Source organism: Ranitomeya imitator, chromosome 10 (assembly GCF_032444005.1).
Source record: "Ranitomeya imitator isolate aRanImi1 chromosome 10, aRanImi1.pri, whole genome shotgun sequence".
Taxonomy (NCBI): domain Eukaryota; kingdom Metazoa; phylum Chordata; class Amphibia; order Anura; family Dendrobatidae; genus Ranitomeya; species Ranitomeya imitator.
The window spans coordinates 112,712,243-112,735,430 of record NC_091291.1 but is presented as its reverse complement, the minus strand read 5'-3'; the positions used below and the strand labels follow the sequence as shown (position 1 = coordinate 112,735,430).

General features: G+C 39.5%; 1 protein-coding gene across 1 annotated transcript in view; it reads left to right on the top strand.

Annotated features, from left to right (window-relative positions):
- PLCH2 (phospholipase C eta 2) overlaps positions 1–23,188 on the top strand; it is a 770,253-nt gene that overhangs the window by 714,644 nt on the left and 32,421 nt on the right. The window contains exons 17-22 of the mRNA XM_069741627.1: positions 3,018–3,200; positions 6,038–6,193; positions 6,610–6,734; positions 10,777–10,861; positions 14,095–14,241; positions 16,285–16,364. Of these exons, the coding sequence (XP_069597728.1) occupies positions 3,018–3,200; positions 6,038–6,193; positions 6,610–6,734; positions 10,777–10,861; positions 14,095–14,241; positions 16,285–16,364 (776 nt within the window). The remainder of the gene's footprint in view (positions 1–3,017; positions 3,201–6,037; positions 6,194–6,609; positions 6,735–10,776; positions 10,862–14,094; positions 14,242–16,284; positions 16,365–23,188) is intronic.

Genomic DNA, 23,188 nt, shown 5'->3' with positions numbered 1-23,188 from the left:
TCTTAATATCCTATCAGACACATCTTTGATTTGAGCACCTGGAAGACAGCACACTTCTTCTGAGGTAATGTCTGGTCAGCAGTTAGCGGCTTCTGTTCCTTTCAGCAGGGAATGCCCCATGACCACCACTCTCCTTTTCTTCTTCACCACAGTGCTTCTTTTTCTCTCTTCAAGAGACTTCTGATTTCGTACTGGGGTGTTCTTTGTGGGAAAAGCACTTTTTTGATGTACATCTTCATACTTGTCCTGCGTGAGAGCCTGGTAGTGGTTCTTCAGCAGTATGGGTGGTGACAGCCTCCTCATCCTCCTGCTTCTTTGGGTCACATGCTTCCGTTTCTCTTCTTCTGCAGGTACATTGAAAGATGCTCTTCTTCGAACATTCTGAATAGTTATTTCTACTCTGTCATTAGCTTCTGCAGGAACGCTGAAAACGCTCTTCTCTTGCAACATTCTGACGAGATTCTTCTGCTCTGTCAAGGAAATCCTCATCTTCTTTGATGAGCTTCAGTGTGGATTCTTTCCTGAAGACTTTGCACCTTTTCCCCTAACAGAGCCACAGGCTTGCATTTCTGGCACATAAAGTTGGTCTTTTCCCGTGACAAGTCTGTAAACATATGCCACATATTGCAGCACACCATATGGGTTATCTCCTTCTCCAAGTGGAACAAAATGAATCGTTGTAAAGATTCCTTCAAGCCGCTCGATCCAGCTAGACCCAAAGATCTTCAGAGTCGCAGCGACTCTTCATTCTTCAGAGTATGCACCTGAAATATGATATATAAATATATAGATACATAAAAAACAAATATATTTGGAGACCAGAACAGTGTGAATCCCCCTTTTTTCCTGAACCGTTCTGACCCCTCAATAACCTGATAAATAAAGCTCTGATTTTCCTATTTCTATGTAACAGATCTATCATTGCCGGATGACTGGTGTTAATATTCATGCCGGAGCTTCCTGCTAATCGCTCTCCCGTCCTGGTATTTTATGCTTCCTGTAACCTCCATGTGACGTCCTTGTGTTCCCCGCACGCTCAGTATAAATCTGACAGCAGTGACTTTCTCCCAAGAACTAATTTTTAGGAAAAGCTTTTATGTGACATAAAGTATAAATCTACTTTAAGAAGCAGATAAATATAAAATCTGCAGCCAGACACGATACAGACTCCGGACGTAGACTCTGGGTGATGATCACACATCTATTACTAGACTTTATATTAACTTTTTATTCTTTTTTAAAATGCAAACCCTTAAAAGATACAAACACCTTTGGGGTAATGTTTGCTTAAATGTATGAATTTTTGGCTAAAAAAAAACACTAAAATGTGTGATATTCCTTCACGACCAAGCGATTTTCCATTTTTGAGCTTTTATTTTCTCTTCCCTTTTTATCAAGAGCCATTAATTCTTATTTTTCCATCAACATAGAGAAATGAAGGCTTCTTTTTTGTTGGGCACAAGTTGTAGTTTTGTATGATACCAGTCATTTTACCACATAATGTACTGAATAAAGTGGGAGAAGAATTTTTAAGTGGAGTGAAAACTAGACACTTTACAGAGGAAGCCAAAGACGGTGGTCCCACCTATTGGGGATAGCAAGCCTAAAAGTTAATAGTGACCATTTAAGAGCCCTGCCACATGAGTTGGTTAATGAAGGCAATTCTACCATTGTTTTTACTGCACTGAGAAAAGTTTTGATGTAATTTCTGTTTTGATCACTTTTTATAGCATTTTGTTTCTTAAGAGCAGTGCAATGACCAAAAAATGGCAATTCAATCAATTTTTTTACCTTTAATTTACAGATTAAATTATTTTACAGTTTGATAGGACTTTTTATGGTTTCTTATTTATTATTTGAATGCTTTTTTGTGTAAATATATTTTTATTAAAGAGAAGAGAATTTTACAAGAAAAACAGTAGTTAAAAACTACGACAATGAGCAAAGTACTTTTTCTTATAATATACAATTCGAGAAGAGTAACACAAAAAACACTCGTTCACAAACCTTGCATAAATCTTACATAAAAGAGAGAAAAGAAAAAAAAAGGAAAAAAGAAAAATTAGAGGGAGTAAACCCTCTAGAATGACTACGGTAACTTTAACTTATAAGCAATAACTCCTTGCCCCCGCAACAGGCGAGGACTTTCAAAACCGTAGATAAAAGAAAGCATACCTAAAATCAGTTTTATTTGAATGCTTTTTATTCATTGTTTAACTGTGAAAAGAGGGCGATTTGAACTTTTTTGCAACCTTTTCTATCTTTAATTTTATTTTTTTAGTCCTTTTGAAAGAATTTGAATCTGCGATCACTTGATCGCTTATGCTATATACTGCATTGCTACAGTATATCAATATATAATTGAATTGAGGTTCTCCTATGTAGCCAATCCAGAGACTGGCCTTCAAAAGTGGACCAATATAGCAGCTGGGATAGGAGGACCATCATGACAACCGGCATTGGGAGGACCATCATGGCAGCCGGTATGGGAGGACCATCATGGCAACTGGTATTGGGAGGCCCATAATGGCAGCCGGTATGGGAGGCCAATCATGACAGCCGGTATGGGAGGCCCATCATGACAGCCGGTATTGGGAGGCACATCATGACAGCCGGTATTGGGAGGCCAATCATGGCAGCTGGTATTGGGAGGCCCATCATGGCAGCTGGTATTGGGAGGCCCATTATGGCAGCTGGTATTGGGAGGCCCATCATGACAGCTGGTATGGGAGGGCTATCATGGCAACCGGTATGGGAGGAGGACCATCATGGCAGCCGGTATGGGAGGAGGACCATCATGGCAGCCGCAATAGGATAACCAACATGGCATCCATGGCAGTATTCAGAAGGCCGTCATCTGCAATAGAAACCTATCAAGAAATCACATTGTCAGGAAGCCAATGGTTGCAGGTGCTGTGCCCAATGGTAGCCCAGCCATTTGAATTGTGAGGTTCACTCGTGTTCTGGGACAATAGTAGTAATCCCTTACAACTTTTTGCATTTTCTTTATTCCCCAGTTTCTAGCAGTTGGCAGGTATCCTCGTTTAGTGAGACAAAAGCTCATCAGATCCTCCAGCAGAAGCCAACACAGTTTGTCAGATTCAACCAGTACCAGCTGTCCCGCATCTACCCTTCCTCCTACAGAGTGGACTCCAGTAACTACAACCCCCAGCCCTTCTGGAACGCTGGTTGCCAGTTAGGTAAGTTGCTCAACGCTCTAGTACCTTCTAACAATTGTCTTTATATTGTTCGTTCATTTATCAAGAATATATTTCTAAAATTAAAATGATGTTGATCCTAAAGATGAAATGCTAAATTCTTACCCAAAATTAAGTGGATGACATAAAAGTTTCGGACTGCCCTTCTCAGCCATTTTCTGCACCGGTCACGTGGAGGTGCTGGTGGATTTATGAGAGCATCCGGTGGCTGTCCTTGCTGATGATCTGCATTGCACAAGACATGAACTACTCTGGTTAGGAATATCGATATGCTTCGTTGTCAGAAAAAGATTGCCATATGATTGAAAAATGTGCAAGTTAATAAAAATAATTCAAATTACATGTTGACAATGAAACGTTTCGAAGAGGTAAAACTTTTCATTGTCAACATGTAATTTGAATTATTTTTTAATTTTTATAACCTTGTACGTATTCCAGCCTTTCGATTGGACGTGCTCTATTGTCCTCACCCTCGTTAGGATACGTGTTGTTAGTACCGACAGAACAGTTTTCCAACCAGTTAGTGAGAAACGATGCTCCGCATGACATGGTGACCCCCCCCCCCATCTATAATTTTGGAACATCCTTAAAAACTCCTTTGATGGTGTAATTCAGCAGCTGAACCACCATGGGATACCTGTCCCAAAACTTTGCAGACATCTGATCATCTTCTCGGTGAAGAACTTCTCAGGCAGATGGTCCATCTCTTTTGGAGCGGCATCAATGGCGTCCTGGCAAGAAGCAGAAGGAGCCAGATTCCTTTTGGAGAAGAAAATGTTGTGTGGGTACTTTTTAGTTTCCATAGAAGCAAACAGTAAAATAACAAGACACAGTAAAGATGATGGATATACAACGCTCTAAATACACTGAGTAATGTACAAGGTGGCAGGGATTGGGAGAGAGCGGCATTTTGCGATGATCAGATTACGGCATTTTTGGCCATAAGGGTAAGTATAGAAATTCACAAAAAATAGCTCTTTCCGTGTGCATTGGAGACTTTGTCATAAATTCTTGCCATCTGCAAAATTATTTTTTCCTGTAAAATGACAAACACCATAATGGACTCACACCGGACTCCATTATAAGACAATGGATTCCATTGGGTGTCTTCGGTGACTATAATGTGGAGGATCTAGCGCACCACCATTTTTGGTCTTCTGTCTCTTTGATGTGATGACATCAATGTTACCCCATCCAAACGCCTAAATTTAATAACTTTTCATGTGTTATTGAAGTTGCCATTCTCTTCTTTTATTTATATATTGTTCATATCTCTGCAGTTCGTGAAGTCAATTTTTATTTCCTACAAATAACTTCCTCGCCAACAAGTTAAGCAGAGACCCCTGCTTGCCATTTTGCCATTTATTGACAATCTTGCTTGTCATTTTAGCCCACGTAATAGTGCATCCTGCCATACACGGCTGATATAAACTGTTGTGAATTCTGCTTTTGGGTTCCCTCCAGTGGTTGTAGGTGGGAATGCAGTTGTCTCTGAGTCGCAGTCCTGGCCAGGTGTATCTGCTGATTGCAGTTCTGAGTGGGATATTTATGTGTGCAGGATTCAATAGTCCTTGCCAGTTGTCAATGTTTCTTGTGAAGTGTTGGATCACTTTCTGGCTTCTCCTGCTTAGCTGCCAATTCAGCAAAGATAAGTGTCTGTTTCTTTTTCTGTGGCACACATGCAGTGTGCTTATATTCTGTGCTATTCATTTGTTTTTCTCTTGTCCAGCTTAGACTGTGTCAGTGTTTTCTCAGTCTTGTTGGATTCTCAGGAGTTGCAGATATACGCTCCACATCTTTAGTTAATTGGTGGAGTTTTTGTATTGTCTGCTGTGGATATTTTTGGAAGGATTTTTAATACTGACCGCTTAGTATCCTGTCCTATCCTTTCCTATTTAGCTAGTGTGGCCTCATTTACTAAATCCTGTTTCCTGCCTGCGTGTGTCTTTTCCTCTACTACTCACAGTCAATATTTGTGGGGGGCTGCCTATCCTTTGGGGTTCTGCTCTGAGGCAAGGTAGAATTCCTATTTCCATCTATAGGGGTATTTAGTCCTCCGGCTGTGTCGAGGTGTCTAGGATTTGTTAGGCACACCCCACGGCTACTTCTAGTTGCGGTGTTAAGATCAGGGTTTGCGGTCAGTATAGTTACCACCTACTCCAGTGAAAGTTTTCATGCTGCTCCAAGGTCACCTGATCATAACAATAAACCCACCAAGTAATGCCTAATTAATAGACCAGACCCAAATAGGACTCCCAATTTTCCCCAAAGACCAATCCATGCCGATATGATAAGGTTTATAAATGGCGGTTGATGGTTGTATGTGATTTCACCAATGATGAGAACCCTGTACAATACATCCAGTAGGATACATGAAGGTCATGGTGTTGTATGCTCCGTTATTATCTATTTTATATTTTTATTATTTGCTATTCTACTTTATGTTGTTAGTAGTGATGGGTGAACGTGCTGCGATAATTTGTTATATGAACACACTCGAGTGCCAACAATGGTGTCTTCGGTGTGCTCGGATACTATGTTCGAGTCTCCGCAACTATTCGACAGCCACAACACATGCAGAAATTGCCTAACAAACAGACGATCCACGCATGTGTTGTGGCCGTTGAACAGCCGCGGAGACTCGAACATGTTATTCAAGCACATTTAAGATACTCTGTTAGTGTCCAAGCATGCTCCGATAACATCTTATCCTAGCACATTCACACATCACTAGTTATTAGGTGTTTTTTATCCAAATTATGAGGACCCATTACCGGCCCATTTTTTAAGTCATTTTTTATTTTCTGTTTTTTCACCAGTTGCTTTAAATTACCAGTCCGAGGGCCGAATGCTGCAACTTAATCGAGCAAAGTTCAACAGCAATGGGAACTGCGGTTACGTTCTGAAGCCGAAATGCTTGTGTCATGGTGAGGAGGGCCGCCGTGAAAAGACGTGGTCTACGGATAGCCAAGAATGTAATAATGATGAGCATGTATCCATTATAGAACTCATAGTTGGGGCACCACTCATTGAGATGCACTGACGCCACCTCATCCAATTATACTAGGGTGCAAGGGAACCTGCATGGGTGGAGGCCCAAATGTCCCTCTGACACATAAGAACCCCCCATTATTATATATGGACATTAGCACAAGATCTGCAGTTATGTCTTTATCTATCCTTAAGGTGAATCTTTGACTTTTTCAAGTCATCTGGACTCATTTACAAGTCATAGGAATATTTTATATCCTGCTGGGCATTTGGTAGCAGAAGACCCATTTGCACTTGGACCGTATTCACTGGGGGATCCTAAGTCACACAGGAGGGATGCTAGAGGTTATATGTAGAACGGTCACATTGTTTTATGCTTTACTTTCATATATTTAATTAGGTGCCTTTAATCCAAACTCTGAGGACCCCTTACCGGGCCAGTTAAAGAAGCAGCTAGTCCTCCGAATAATTAGTGGGCAGCAGCTTCCAAAACCAAAGGACTCTATGCTGGGGGATCGTGGAGAGGTAAGGGCTTTTTTTTTTGTAGAAATGAAACCCAATCTAAAGAATTACCAAACATAAAGATGCAGTTGATGGATTATTTTTAGGTAAACTAAAAATTATCCATATTGAGCAAGATATATTTATCCTAAAACTTATATTACACATTGCAATGTTCTGGATATCCCAATATTGAGGAGTTAGGTATCAGGCATTTGCTGATTTAGAGGACTTAGTTTCTAACGGTTCTGTCATTGCGATAGTAGAGATCAGCAATTAGTTATGACTACATAGTGCTGCAGTGTAAAGCATGAGCAAGTGATCGGAAAAGTAGAAAAAAATAAAATTGAAAATTGTTAAAATATAAATAAAAAATAAAACACTGATTTTAGGCACTAATTAATTTTCTGATGACACCTTCTCTATGACCTATAGGACATATTTAGAAATGTGACAGATAAATATCTTCTGAAAGAGGAAGAAAAACCAAAATGTTTCCACATCTTGGATGCTGTAAATTGCAGCAACCGTTTTATGTCTTTGCTTTTCTGAGGAACATTAGTGATGAGTTGTCACCGGCACAAGCTCTGAGGAACATTATTTATCCACCATTGATTTTCGGCAGCACCTAGTTGGTCATAAGGGACAGTGCAAGACATCGGGGAAAGAACGTGGTGATTGAACAGCGCGTCCTTATGAATCGTCCAGCGCCAGCAAGGCTGTCATTGCCTTTATTAATAAAGTCTTACATTTCTAACATTTAGGACAAGCATTTATATTCCACTCACGTGGTACAGACTTATTGGTTTTCCATAAATTATTGTCTTTTTCTTTTTATTGTACTGTTTTTACATCCTAGTCCAAGGGACTGTTGTTGTTTTTTTTCTCTCCAAGATTTAGAAAGCCCATCCCTTCAAATAGATTGCCCGTACTGAGACACCATGATCCCTGTGAATTCTGACCTGTTCGGATACAGGACAGAAAATTGGAACCTGTGTCATTCTCTTTTCTCCTATTGCATTCTGTAATGGAGGGAATGTGCCATAAAAATGACCTATTGTTTTAATCAAGTTACTTATGTAAAATACACACATATATATATATATATATATATATATATATATATATATATATATATATATATATATATTAATAATAATTGTATTTTTTTCCCATATCCATTAATTAAAAAGAAAACTTGGCACTTTTCTTTTAGCCAGTCCGCTTGTTCCATTTATCTGACAAGCTGGAACTGATTCCATACTTCTTCATGGCATTGTCCATACTAATCTGTCTAGTAATTCAAACATTGTGTACATTGTACATTCTGTGTTATCTACTATATATAGAGATGTTATCAGTCATTGTACAGGAGGAGGAGGAGGTGAGCTGTGACATCACCTATTGTGAATGGTGGATCCTGTGTTATCTACTGTATATAGAGGTGTTATCAGTCATTGTACAGGAGGAGGTGAGCTGTGACATCACCTATTGTGGATGGTGGATCCTGTTATCTACTGTATATAGAGGTGTTATCAGTCACTGTACATGAGGAGGTGAGCTGTGACATCACCTATTGTGGATGGTGGATCCTGTGTTATCTACTGTATATAGAGGTGTTATCAGCCATTGTACAGGAGGAGGAGGTGAGCTGTGACATCACCTATTGTGAATGGTGGATCCAGTGTTATCTACTGTATATAGAGGTGTTATCAGTCACTCTACATGAGGAGGAGGTGAGCTGTGACATCACCTATTGTGAATGGTGGATCCTGTGTTATCTACTGTATATAGAGGTGTTATCAGTCATTGTACAGGAGGAGGAGGAGGTGAGCTGTGACATCACCTATTGTGAATAGTGGACCCTGTGTTATCTACTGTATATAGAGGTGTTATCAGCCACTGTACAGGAGGAGGAGGTGAGCTGTGACATCACCTATTGTGAATGGTGGATCCTGTGTTATCTACTGTATATAGAGGTGTTATCAGTCATTGTACAGGAGGAGGAGGTGAGCTGTGTCATCACCTATTGTGAATGGTGGATCCTGTGTTATCTACTGTATATAGAGGTGTTATTAGTCATTGTACAGGGGGAGGAGGTGAGCTGTGACATTACCTATTGTGAATGGTGGATCCTGTGTGATCTACTGTACATAGAGGTGTTATCAGTCATTGTACAGGAGGAGGTGGTGAGCTGTGATATCACCTATTGTGAATAGTGGATCCTGTGTTATCTACTGTATATAGAGATGTTATCAATCATTGTACAGGAGGAGGAGGTGAGCTGTGACATCACCTATTGTGAATGGTGGATCCTGTGTTCTCTACTGTATATAGAGGTGTTATCAGTCATTGTACAGGAGGAGGTGAGCTGTGATATCACCTATTGTGAATGGTGGATCCTGTTATCTACTGTATATAGAGGTGTTATCAGTCACTGTACAGGAGGAGGTGAGCTGTGACATCACCTATTGTGAATGGTGGATCCTGTGTTGTCTACTGTATATAGAGGTGTTATCAGTCACTGTACAGGAGGAGGAGGTGAGCTGTGTCATCACCTATTGTGAATGGTGGATCCTGTGTTATCTACTGTATATAGAGGTGTTATCAGTCATTGTACAGGAGGAGGTGAGCTGTGACATCACCTATTGTGAATGGTGGATCCTGTGTTATCTACTGTATATAGAGGTGTTATCAGTCATTGTACAGGAGGAGGAGGTGAGCTGTGACATCACCTATTGTGAATAGTGGACCCTGTGTAATCTACTGTATATAAAGGTGTTATCAGTCATTGTACAGGAGGAGGAGGTGAGCTGTGACATCACCTATTGTGAATGGTGGATCCTGTGTTATCTACTGTATATAGAGGGATTATCAGTCATTGTACAGGAGGAGGTGAGCTGTGATATCGCCTATTGTGAATGGTGGATCCTGTGTTATCTACTGTACATAGAGGTGTTATCAGCCACTGTACAGGAGGAGGAGGTGAGCTGAGACATCACCTATTATGGATGGTGGATCCTGTGTTATCTACTGTATATGGAGGTGTTATCAATCATTGTACAGGAGGAGGAGGAGGTGAGCTGTGACATCACCTATTGTGAATGGTGGATCCTGTGTTATCTACTGTATATAGAGGTGTTATCAGTCATTGTACAGGAGGAGGTGAGCTGTGACATCACCTATTGTGAATGGTGGATCCTGTTATCTACTGTATATAGAGGTGTTATGTCATTGTACAGGAGGAGGAGGTGAGCTGTGACATCACCTATTGTGAATGGAGGATCCTGTGTTATCTACTGTATATAGAGGTGTTATCAGCCATTGTACAGGAGGAGGAGGTGAGCTGTGACATCTGCTATTCTGAATGGTGGATCCTGTGTTATCTACTGTATATAGAGGTGTTATCAGTCACTGTACAGGAGGAGGAGGTGAGCTGTGACATCAGCTATACTGAATGGTGGATCCTGTGTTATCTACTGTATATAGAGGTGTTACCAGTCATTGTACAGGAGGAGGAGGAGGTGAGCTGTGACATCACCTATTGTGAATGGTGGATCCTGTGTTATCTACTGTATATAGAGATATCAGTCATTTTACAGGAGGAGGAGGTGAGCTGTGGTATCACGTTTGTGACTGGCAGACCCTGTACTATACATTCTGTCTGTAGTGACAACTTCTTGGAAGTCTTCTGTACTGGAAGTGTCTCTGATATAAGGACTAGTGGTTTTACTTTTTAGTAGATTTTTGCTTTTATATTGATGTACATTCCCCTTAATGGTAATTTTTGTTTCTCCCAAAAACTGCGTGTTTCAGTAAGATGCACCTAAACGGAGCTGGATGTGACAATAAAATGATGCTTCAATGATACTAGGAGATGGTACAGGACAGAGAATCTCACAGGGACATAGAGAATGCAGAACCCAGAAAAAATGGAAGGGTTGGGAACCATCCTAATTTTGCCAAGAAATATATAGCGAAAATAAGGATCAAAAACATGGCCATGTAGGTGCCGCAGATCTTGCCGCCTATATCTGATGTCTATAGTATGTTTCTTCTCTTCTAGATCATTGATCCTTTTGTCGAAGTTGAGCTCATCGGTTTATCTGTAGACTGCTACAAGGAGCAAACCCGGGTCGTAGATGACAACGGTAAGATAATTCCAAATATTTGCTGCTTTTATACCTTTTACATATGGGACATTTGATTCCGCTTTCCTTGCGCTGCTGTGAATATCTTGTTGCATGTACACCACACGATATATGAAGTTGATACAGAGGAAACATGAGTTCTTTTTGGAATCCTGTGGAAATCTTACTCGGGGCGACCATTAATTATAATTTTCATAGTAGTGGGGAGGTAAAGGTTTACAGGCACACAGCTATGACACAGTTCTGAGCTGAGCTGATCACTGGGGTTTTATTTAAGCTTCTTTTCATCACAGAGAATCACTTCTCTTCACGCAATGCTTCATCCACGTATATATGAAAGTCTCTTCACACATAACTTCTCATCACAGCATCTACTCTTAACCTAAGCAGAACTGTACCTTGCTCATGCAATGAGATGAAGGGGAGGGGGATGAGTCCGGTGCTGTAGCTCGCTCACTTCTGTCTTTAGCTAATAAAGATGCTCCTGGCTGTCCTGACTGCTTCTATGATTACAGCAATCACTTCCGTGTTTGATTTCAGTCTGACAGGAGACTCTATAGGACACAACTTACTCTTGGATGTCCAGGACACAATAACAACTTTCCCAGTATCCCCTGGGGCTGAGCTAACCACTCCCTGTCTGCTATAACCATTTTCACCCCTATAGTTGCTGGATGATTCAAAATCAACAGTGCAGCTTCTATCTGTCACAATCTTTATTGCGTTTTGTCTTCATTCATACACACACAGTTCAAATTGCAAGATTTTATTTGCCCCTTCACAATGCGCCGTCACTTTAATAGGATGACAACCACAGCTTTGGATGTGAGCAGAGAAGAAAATCTTCATGTAATTCTAAAACCCTACAACAAAGTAAAGTGAGCTGCACAAAGTTACAAAAAGTGTTCAAAGTATCGTTTTTACTTTTTACCTGTTTTTACCTTAATCTGGTAGACTGGGACAATATCCTCAGAAATAAGAATACAGATAATAAATGGGAAATGTTTAAGAACATCCTTGTGGGAATAAAAGGACTAGAAATAGGAAAAACCCAATGTGGCTAAACAAAGAAGTAAGACAGGCAATTAACAGTAAAAAGAAAGCATTTGCACTACTAAAGCAGGATGGCACCATTGAAGCTCTAAAAAACTATAGGGAGAAAAATACTTTATCTAAAAAACTAATTAAAGCTGCCAAAAAGGAAACAGAGAAGCACATTGCTAAGGAGAGTAAAACTAATCCCAAACTGTTCTTCAACTATATCAATAGTAAAAGAATAAAAACTGAAAATGTAGGCCCCTTAAAAAATAGTGAGGAAAGAATGGTTGTAGATGACGAGGAAAAAGCTAACATATTAAACACCTTCTTCTCCACGGTATTCACGGTGGAAAATGAAATGCTAGGTGAAATCCCAAGAAACAATGAAAACCCTATATTAAGGGTCACCAATCTAACCCAAGAAGAGGTGCGAAACCGGCTAAATAAGATTAAAATAGATAAATCTCCGGGTCCGGATGGCATACACCCACGAGTACTAAGAGAACTAAGTAATGTAATAGATAAACCATTATTTCTTATTTTTAGTGACTCTATAGCGACGGGGTCTGTTCCGCAGGACTGGCGCATAGCAAATGTGGTGCCAATATTCAAAAAGGGCTCTAAAAGTGATCCTGGAAATTATAGGCCAGTAAGTCTAACCTCTATTGTTGGTAAAATATTTGAAGGGTTTCTGAGGGATGTTATTCTGGATTATCTCAATGAGAATAACTGTTTAACTCCATATCAGCATGGGTTTATGAGAAATCGCTCCTGTCAAACCAATCTAATCAGTTTTTATGAAGAGGTAAGCTATAGACTGGACCACGGTGAGTCATTGGACGTGGTATATCTCGATTTTTCCAAAGCGTTTGATACCGTGCCGCACAAGAGGTTGGTACACAAAATGAGAATGCTTGGTCTGGGGGAAAATGTGTGTAAATGGGTTAGTAACTGGCTTAGTGATAGAAAGCAGAGGGTGGTTATAAATGGTATAGTCTCTAACTGGGTCGCTGTGACCAGTGGGGTACCGCAGGGGTCAGTATTGGGACCTGTTCTCTTCAGCATATTCATTAATAATCTGGTAGAAGGTTTACACAGTAAAATATCGATATTTGCAGATGATACAAAACTATGTAAAGCAGTTAATACAAGAGAAGATAGTATTCTGCTACAGATGGATCTGGATAAGTTGGAAACTTGGGCTGAAAGGTGGCAGATGAGGTTTAACAATGATAAATGTAAGGTTATACACATGGGAAGAGGGAATCAATATCACCATTACACACTGAACGGGAAACCACTGGGTAAATCTGACAGGGAGAAGGACTTGGGGATCCTAGTTAATGATAAACTTACCTGGAGCAGCCAGTGCCAGGCAGCAGCTGCCAAGGCAAACAGGATCATGGGGTGCATTAAAAGAGGTCTGGATACACATGATGAGAGCATTATACTGCCTCTGTACAAATCCCTAGTTAGACCGCACATGGAGTACTGTGTCCAGTTTTGGGCACCGGTGCTCAGGAAGGATATAATGGAACTAGAGAGAGTACAAAGGAGGGCAACAAAATTAATAAAGGGGATAGGAGAACTACAATACCCAGATAGATTAGCGAAATTAGGATTATTTAGTCTAGAAAAAAGACGACTGAGGGACGATCTAATAACCATGTATAAGTATATAAGGGGACAATACAAATATCTTGCTGAGGATCTGTTTATACCAAGGAAGGTGACGGGCACAAGGGGGCATTCTTTGCGTCTGGAGGAGAGAAGGTTTTTCCACCAACATAGAAGAGGATTCTTTACTGTTAGGGCAGTGAGAATCTGGAATTGCTTGCCTGAGGAGGTGGTGATGGCGAACTCAGTCGAGGGGTTCAAGAGAGGCCTGGATGTCTTCCTGGAGCAGAACAATATTGTATCATACAATTATTAGGTTCTGTAGAAGGACGTAGATCTGGGGATTTATTATGATGGAATATAGGCTGAACTGGATGGACAAATGTCTTTTTTCGGCCTTACTAACTATGTTACTATGTAATGTTTTTACTTTTGCACCACCCTCTTTGTATTCTTTGCGTCCACTAATTATCTGGGCGTCATTTTAATTATTATTTGTGCGGTAAAAAAAAAAACCCATTTAATTCAACAGGATGATAGAAAACAAATGTAAGATTTTTGTAAACTTTTATCCGTAGGTTTCAACCCAATGTGGGAGGAAACGTTGGTGTTTACCGTGAACATGCCGGAGGTCTCTCTTATTCGCTTCCTTGTCTGGGATCACGATCCAATAGGGCGAGACTTTATTGGGCAGAGAACAATTTCATTGAGCAGTATGATGCCAGGTAATTTGCTCATTGTGAGTTTTATTAACGGAGCCTCTTTAAATGTGAGGAAACGTCAGGATTATGATACTTTTAAAGAAATCTGTCAGCAGGTTTTGGCTATGTAATCGGAGAGCAGCATGATAGAGGGGCAGAGGCTCTGATTCCAGTGATTCCAGCAGTGTGTCACTTACTAGGCTGTGTTTTTCTGTGTTAATAAAATCAGTGTTTTATTAGCAGGAGATTATCACTAGCAGAGTAGGTGTCTTGTTCCACCTGGTCCAACCACACTTCCACCACTGATGCATTGTACAGCAGCTGCCAATCATTGATGTGGTCGAGAATCTGTTACCAGGTTTTTGCTATGTAATCTGAGAGCAGCATGAGGGCATCTGAAGGGGCAGAGTCTCTGATTCCATTGATGTGTTACTTACTAGGCTGTGAGCTGTGGTTTCAATAAAATCTGTGTTTTATCAGCAGGAGATTATCACTACAGGACTAGGTGTTTTAAGTTTCCTAGTCCAACCACACCCCCACCACTGATTGGCTGCTTTATGTCAACATACAGTGTACACAGAAAGCAGCCAATCAGTGATGTGGGTGGGGTTATACGAGGCTCAGCATTCCAAACTCTGCCAGATCTGCAGAAGAGAAAAGTGTGATTTTATCACAGCCCAGTAAACTAAGTGATACATCACTGGAATCAGGGTCTCTGTCCCTACATCATTGTGGTGTTAGATTACATAGCAAAAACCTGGAGATAGATTCTCTTTATGAGTTCACATTATCTTTTCGTTTTTAGGAAGAAAGTACAATCTAAATATGATGTATTATTAAAATGGAGATTTGGGGAGATTTCTTTAATATTAGCAAATATTTATTAAATGCAATTTGCGCTTAAAGGTGCAAATTGTGCAACATTTTTGCTTTATGCAATGTGCTTGTCAAGCGTTGAGAAAGTGGGCATGGGTGCACAAAGGCGGCATGACCAACAGTTTTTAAGCTGCGTGTACAAGTTACAGCAGTGTTGCATTTAAAATATATATGTATATATGTGTATATGTATGTATGAAAAACCAGTCTTATCAAATCATCTCTATCAGATTTCTTGCCATGAAAAGAAAAAAGTTACAAATTGCGTACAACTATTTACATAGTAGTATTAAAAAAAAATTATCTGATGAATTTTACATTTATGGGACTAGATATATATATATATATATATATATATATATATATATATATGCTTTATCTTGGGATCTATCAGTACAGTAAAGCTGTCATACAATCCTCTGCTGACCCTGACCCAATCTGTACAGTGAAGCCGACATGTCAGCTGCAGAAAACAGGAAGTGTTGGATTGCATGTGCGCCATTGACCAGTATAAAACTTCAAAGATATTATATAAAGATGAGCTTTACCGTTTTATACTGGCCACTGGCGCACACACAATCCAATGCTTCCTGCTTTGCTGTGTAGATTGGGTCAGGGTTAGCAGAGGATTATCTCAGTATGATAGGATAATACCTATATGACCACAGTGTCCCCCATCAACAGGTGGTCCTGATTCCCAGTATGAATGGGGAGGCTATGCGCATCTGTGACCACCACTACGAGGTCATGTATACGCGATAAGGGACTTTTTGGGACCCTTTTTCGCATAGTTGATGGCCCAGAATCGGACACTTAGCAAATCATCTACTTATCACCAATTCTGTACATCGGTGATCTTCCATTCATTGCAGCAGTCACAGAACACATACAGTCCGGGGAGCGGTCTGTGCAGACAATACCGGAAGGTAACGTCTGCCTCCAATATGGCGGAATGCAAGGAAGGTTATGAGCATTGAGCATAAATAGGAATCAGTATATATATATATATATATATATATATATATATATATATATATATATACACTGTATACATCTTCTATTTTAATAAACTAAAATTCCGTAAATCTGTAGTTTCAGGGGACAACGTACTGATGTAGATACATGTAAATTAAATAGTCAGCTATAGCTTAACCACCATTGAAATAACCATTTTTCTCCCGTTTCCCGTAGGTTATCGCCACGTATACCTGGAAGGTATGGAAGAAGCATCTATTTTTGTTCATGTAGCGATTAATGACATCAGTGGTAAGGTGGGTGCAACTTCTTTCACTAGGGTGAATACTTTTATTGTGTGAATATATATATATAAAGATTAATATTTAATATCCGTCTAACTCATGTGCCAATAACGATCCTTATTCACAAAGTATCCAACCCTACAATCTCTCTGATCTGTACACCTACGGTCCGGATATAAGAAACATATGAAGAAACATGAAGTGTATTCTACGAGTTCAAAACTGATACCGAGAATTAGAAAAAAATAAAAAAGATTGTTGCTTTCTCCTAAGGAAAAAAAAAACTGCTCCGCGCCTGTGCGCATCTTGCGTTGGATCTCGTGGCTGAATTCCACTGATGCCGCAGTTTTTGGAAGGGATCAGAAGTGTTTTTCGAACCCTTTAAATTCAGACGTTCCCCAAAAAAATATCAATTGAGTCAAAGAGTAAATATTTTAAGGCAAATGCCAACTTTCCTGGAAGCTGGAACTAAATAGAATGCGGCATCTTCCCCTTTAAGTAGCATAGGAATACTTTTAGCTGTACTCCTTGTGCCTTTAAGGACCCCCTGTGTTTGACTCCCATTATTGCATTATATATACTTAGATTTTTTTATGGGGTCAATCTTTTATTAGAGGACTAACACCCTTTGCGGTTTATTGGAATCCGAAGTCATGTGACTCTTTAAAGAGTCAATATTGACATAAAGGATCACCACTTACAATAAAGGGCCTTGGGTTATGTTCACATGTTGCATTTTTTGCTGTGATTTTTTTTTGCTGTTTTTTTTTTATGGAAATTTTAAGCTGCGTTTTACAGTACCAGCAAAAGCTACAGGATTTCACAAATCTCATGCACACATATTGTTTTTTTTTTCTTCTGACTGATTTGGAAAACTGCTGCGTTTTTGCAAACTGCAGCATGTCGCTTCTTTCGGCGTTATTTCAATATTTTTGCAGCGTTTTTTTTTCACCCATAGAAAGCAATGGGTAAGTACAAAAACGTAGCAAAAAAACGCAGGTGTCGGGTTTTGCTGTGTTTTTGGTGCAAAAACCTAACAAAGTTGCATCGTTTTTTTTTTGTTTTCTTTTTTTTTTTTGGGGGGGGGGGGGTATGGACAAGGGACAATAAAAACTCTGCAAAACCTGATTTTTGTAAGCAGCTTCTTTACTGCCGAGAGAGCGGGTTATGCCTGCAGAGAAAAAGGCAACGTGTGAACATGGCCTTAAAGTTCCTGTTTTTTTTTTTTTTGTAATGAGGCTTATTTGGTTTGTTTGCATAAAAAAAGTGTGTTCTGATTCCCGAGTTTGTCAAAGGAAAAACTTCTGGTCCGTGATTTTTATTTTTTTTCATGCGTTATATATAACAAATAGAATGAAAAAACCATCTGGGTAATACTCTCACTTAGCCACTAGAGGGCACCAAAGGCCATGGAAATTTCTCACCAATTTCTGGACGTTCCCGCAGTACTTGGAGCGTTATTAGGCCTTAAAATACGCCCCTCAGCTGCTGCAGAACCTCTTTTTGAACTCTAATTGAATTGAATAATGCGAAACGTCCCCATGCGTTTCAAAAAGGACTTCGCTAAAAAGCAGCATCAGAGGTTTGGACTCTGATATTCTGTAGCAGCTCTGGCATAGAATTCTTTAAATATACATTTCTCATTCAATCTGTTAATTTAGGAAATACCTAATATAGAACATGTATAGGGGATAACTTCACAACCCCTTTAAGAGATCGACGTCAAGAAAGTGAAACGGTCGCAGTCATTAAAAAAAATAAAATGGATAAATCAACAATACGAGAGAATATAAAAAAACTTTGTAATAATAATAATAATAATTTTTATTTATATAGCGCCAACATATTCCGCAGCGCTTTACAACTTATAGAGGGGACTTGTACAGACAAGATATTTTATTCGAAAAATCAGCTCCTTTCTCCACTTATGAGCATCCACTTTCCCCGATTTCCCAAACCCATTATCCACTCTGGGGGGAAAAAAAACAAACAAACATTGTAATCCATCTTTGTCACAGCTAGATGGACTCCCAGCACAGGCGCGTGTCTTTTTTGCACCTTCTATCATTCTTTATAGAGAGGAGAATGGGAGGAGTGAGACACACAGGCAGCTTTCGTCATCTGTGTTTCACTTTAGTGCTGGATTCACAGCCACAATGCTCAGTACTGCTGAATAACGTCTGAATATGTACTACATAGAGGCAGGAGAGCAGGGATCCTTCATGTCTGTGTGTGTGTGTATGGGAGACACCATAGCAGCTGGTCTCTACCCGGTAACACGGAGACAACTGATCTTTAGAGAAAGAGCCTAAGTACTAAAATAAAAGTCAAAAAAAGCTGGCATAAAAAAAAAAAAAATCATTTAAGTTAATTAACTTATTAGAACCTTTGTTGCTGAATAAATGGACAAAGAACACTTTTTCCAGCAGTAGCCTTTAGTTTCTTCATCCTCATCACTAGCTTTCTTTTATTAAACCAGTGTTTATTTCTTGCGTCTTTACACATATTTTCTGCTTCTGAAATTGGCCCCCGGAGAGTTTGTGCGCCCCGCGGAGAACGGCGCTGTGGAATACGTCAGCGCGAGATGAAATGCAAATTATTGTTATTCCGCACATGTTACTTTCTATATCCGATCACGAAATTTCAAAATTGACTCCAAATTCACTGATCTATTCTGGAAGCTCCTTGATTGTGCAACTGGGTTTAAACTGAATCCGTCAGCAGGATTTTACCCCCCCCCCTAAACTATTCATATTAGCATGTGGCTCTTTCAAAGACAAGTCCCGGATTATTTTTCCATGATCAGTCCGTTCCTCCGTCACTGAGAAATCGGCGTTTGAATATAAATGCAAATGAAGCTGAAAAACTATTTGTAGATCTGAAGCCTCCGTCACTCCAGCTCTATTCCCCGCCCCAGTTCCACCACCTCCTCCTGTTTGACTGACAGCCTCTATACTGTGTGACTTCAAGTAAAGGATCTGTAAGCCGGGAATAGAGCTGGAGTGACCGAGGCTTCAGATCTACAGTAGCTCTTTATCCTCCGTTGCAGATCGATTAATCCACTGATTTCTCAGTAATGGAGGAACGTTCTGCCCATGATAAGGTGTTACTGGAGTTGACTTTGAAACAGCTACATGCAACTATAAATTGTTTGGGATAGTGAAATCCTGCTGACAGATCCCCTTTAAAGGGAATCTGTCAGCATGTTTTGCTATGTAATCTAAGAGCAGCGCAATGTAGGGGTGGAGACCCCAATTCCAGCATTGTGTCACTTACTGGGCTGTGTTTTTCTGCTTCAATACAATTAGTGTTTTATTAGCAGGAGATTATCACTAGAGGACTAAGTATCTCCTGCCTCCTAGTCCAGCCACGCCCCACCACTGATTGGCAGCTTTCTGTCAATATTCAGTGTACACAGAAATCTGACAATCAGTGATGTGGGCGGGGTTATACAGAGCTCGGCATTCTGAGCTCTGCTAGATCTGCAGCAGAGAAAACAGTGACTGTATCACAACTGCTGCACCCAGTAAACTAAGTGACACATCGCTGGAATCAGGGTCTCTGCTCCTACATCATGCTGCCAGATTAGATAGCAAAAGCTTGCTGACCGATTCCCTTTAATATAGAATCTCCAAAATGGTAAAGTAACCATGACCATAATGATCTTAACATAATTCCCTTGTGTTCATACTTTATAACTCCGATTGTTTGCACCTTGACACCGTGCTCATTGGAACTCATGATCGCCCCTTTACTAAAATCCGCAAACCTCCATATATACAAAGCAACATCCAACTAAGCGGATTTTAGTACATGTACCGCCGTGCTTTGTTCCTTTTCACCTCTTGAAACCGTTCATTTTTATTTATATAGTCTTCGGGCAGGTAGAGACAAGCGAATATTCTCTCATCCGGAAGAATCTGGCCAATTATGCAAATGACCATAGTGCGATCTGATTGTCTCGGATGAGGAGAAAATACAGAGAAAAAAAAGTCCCCATCATCTCGGTTCTGTGAGTCCGTGGAAATCGGACCGCACTCGGGTGTATTCCTTTTTTCCATGGACACGTTGACTTGCATGGCCGAGTGCGCTCCAAATATCGGATCAAACTCTGACATGGAGCAATTTTTTTTACCCTCTGTCCAAGGAAAAGATCGTATAAAAAAAAATGGTATATAAAAAAATTAAATATCAAAAAATCGTATATAAAAATTGTATATATAAAAAAAAGTATATAACAAAAGACCTATATAAAAAAAATCGTATGCAAAAAAATCACGTGCAAAATTGGATCAAAAAAATTAAATATAAAAAAATCGGATGTAAAAAAAATGGGATATAAAAAAATCGTATATGAAAAAAGTCCTATATAAAAAAAATCATATACAAAAAAATCACATGCAAAATTGTATATTATAAAAAATTAAATATAAAAACAATATAAAAAAAATTGTATATAAAAAAATATTGTATATAAAAAACATTGGATATAAGAAAAATTGGGCAAAAAAGATTAGATATAAAATAATCATATAAAAAAATCGTATGTAAAAAAATCCTAAATAAAAAAGTCATATACAAAAAATCACATGCAAAATTGTATATTAAAAAAAATTAAATATAAAAACAATTTAAAAAATTGTATATAAAAAAAATCGAATATAAAAAAACATTGGATATTCCGGTAAGAAAAATTGGACAAAAAAGATTAAATATAAAATAATCATATTAAAAAATCGTATATAAAAAAAAATCGTATATAAAAAATTGGATATAAAAAAAATTGGACATAAAAAAATTGGATACAAAAAAAAAAAAAGAAAAATTTTGATATAAAAAAAAATCTGACATAAAAAAAAAAAATCTGATCTATGCATGGCCCCATAGCAGAACATAGGTCCGTGTGCGATTTTACGTGTTGTCGGCTCACACTCAGACCGATAACACAGACACCTGCACGAACCTTTATTATGTTAACTATGCGGGAAAAACTTGCCAAAAAATGTCGCCCTAGTACACATCAAAATGTTAGCGCAAACCTTATGGCTGTATTTATACAGAAACCTTAAAGGGGTTGTCTCATCATACTCAATGGGGAAAATTGCAAAGTTCTTGTAAGAATAAGCAACTTTGCAATTTCTCATAAATCTTCTCTGTTGTGAAGAATTGAGGGATTTTGAATTCTTTGAGTTACAGCTCGTTGCCTAGAATGCCGGCGGCCAGTTTGCCAGGCGAGGAGCCCAGCGCTTACAAGTTCTATAGCTTGTAAGCGCTGCTCTGAAGCTCGCTGGATCGCTGCTACAGAAGTAAACGCTGCCTGTGCTCGGTGAGTCAGAAAGTCTACCGCCCCCTCGGGAAGAAGGAAGACAACAGGCAAGGGAGCGATGAGCTCCTGAAGAATGAAGATGGGAACACCCCTTTAATTTATAATGCCACATATACATATTCAGCCATGTTTAAGTGCGTTCCCTTTATTATGTTAATCTGGTCTCCAATTACCAAAATTAGGTAATCCGCCGATCTCCGAAACCAGCAAAGGCACAAAGACTCGCCTCTTAACCCCTGCCGAGAACATCAGAAGTGAAAAGACGCACAAAACAACCCGTTATGGAGTGTATCGCCACGTTGTGCACTTGCCAAAGTTAAAAGCGAAGCCTTTCCCTTGAACTGCTCCCTAGAGTGCTTTGCATCCCCGTCCGTGTCTCCTTGGAGCGCCTAATGTGCCGGCGGACGGAATCAGGAGTTAGGCCAAGAAACTTCTGGTTTTATTTATTTAATTTTTTTCAAGAACTTTTTCATTCTCAAAACTAAAGTGGAAAGTGTGGGAAATTAAACTTTTGCTATAGAAAATGGATATTTAGATAGTTTAGAGGCCCCAGTCACACATGGACCTCCGGACCCCCCACTCTTGTGATCGGGCGAGAATGCTATGATCAATAACTTACCACCTATCCACAGAAAGGGTAATAAGTTGTGACTCCGGAACAACCCCTTTAATAGACTTTTTGATACAGATCTCTATATCCCGGCATTCACATCACATAAAGGCTATGCACAACTTTGCGCATCCTTTTTTTTTTATTATTGTTTGTATAGTTCCCGAATGCAAGGATTATTACATTTCTATATAGTCATCGTTAAAAATGTTCTTCCATCTTGCTGATGAATAGTGTTTTAGTTCTTTATCTAGTTCAGTACTTTTGCAAAACTGATAGAACTGGTCAGAGCTCTTGCTCCTGACTGCTCCATCTGCTTTACCCTCACTTTTTTATGTCGGAGATAGCAGCAGGCAGTACACAGATCGGTAGTGGATAGGGAGGAAGTATCTAAAGATATATGGAGAGCAGATAATATAGGATGTGGACAAGGAGGAAAGTATATGAATAGGCAGAAAAAGCAGTATTGGACAAGAAAGCAAGTGAAAAGCGCAGTACTTTCGGTACAAATAGAAACCTCTCATCTGACCTATATTACTGAGAGAGAAACAGACCTCGCATCCATCCTATATTACTGGGAGAGACACTCCCATAAGAGAACAATCTGAAACTTAGAGCAAGCTGAAAAGCTTAAAAAAAACCTCACATCCAACCTATATTACTGGGAGAGACACTCCCATAAGAGAACAATCTGAAACTTAGAGCAAGCTGAATAGCTTTAAAAAAAACTCACATCCAACCTATATTACTGGGAGAGACACTCCCATAAGAGAACAATCTGAAACTTAGAGCAAGCTGAAAAGCTTAAAAAAAACCTCACATCCAACCTATATTACTGGGAGAGACACTCCCATAAAAAAAACAATCTGAAACTTAGAGCAAGCTGAAAAGCTTTAAAAA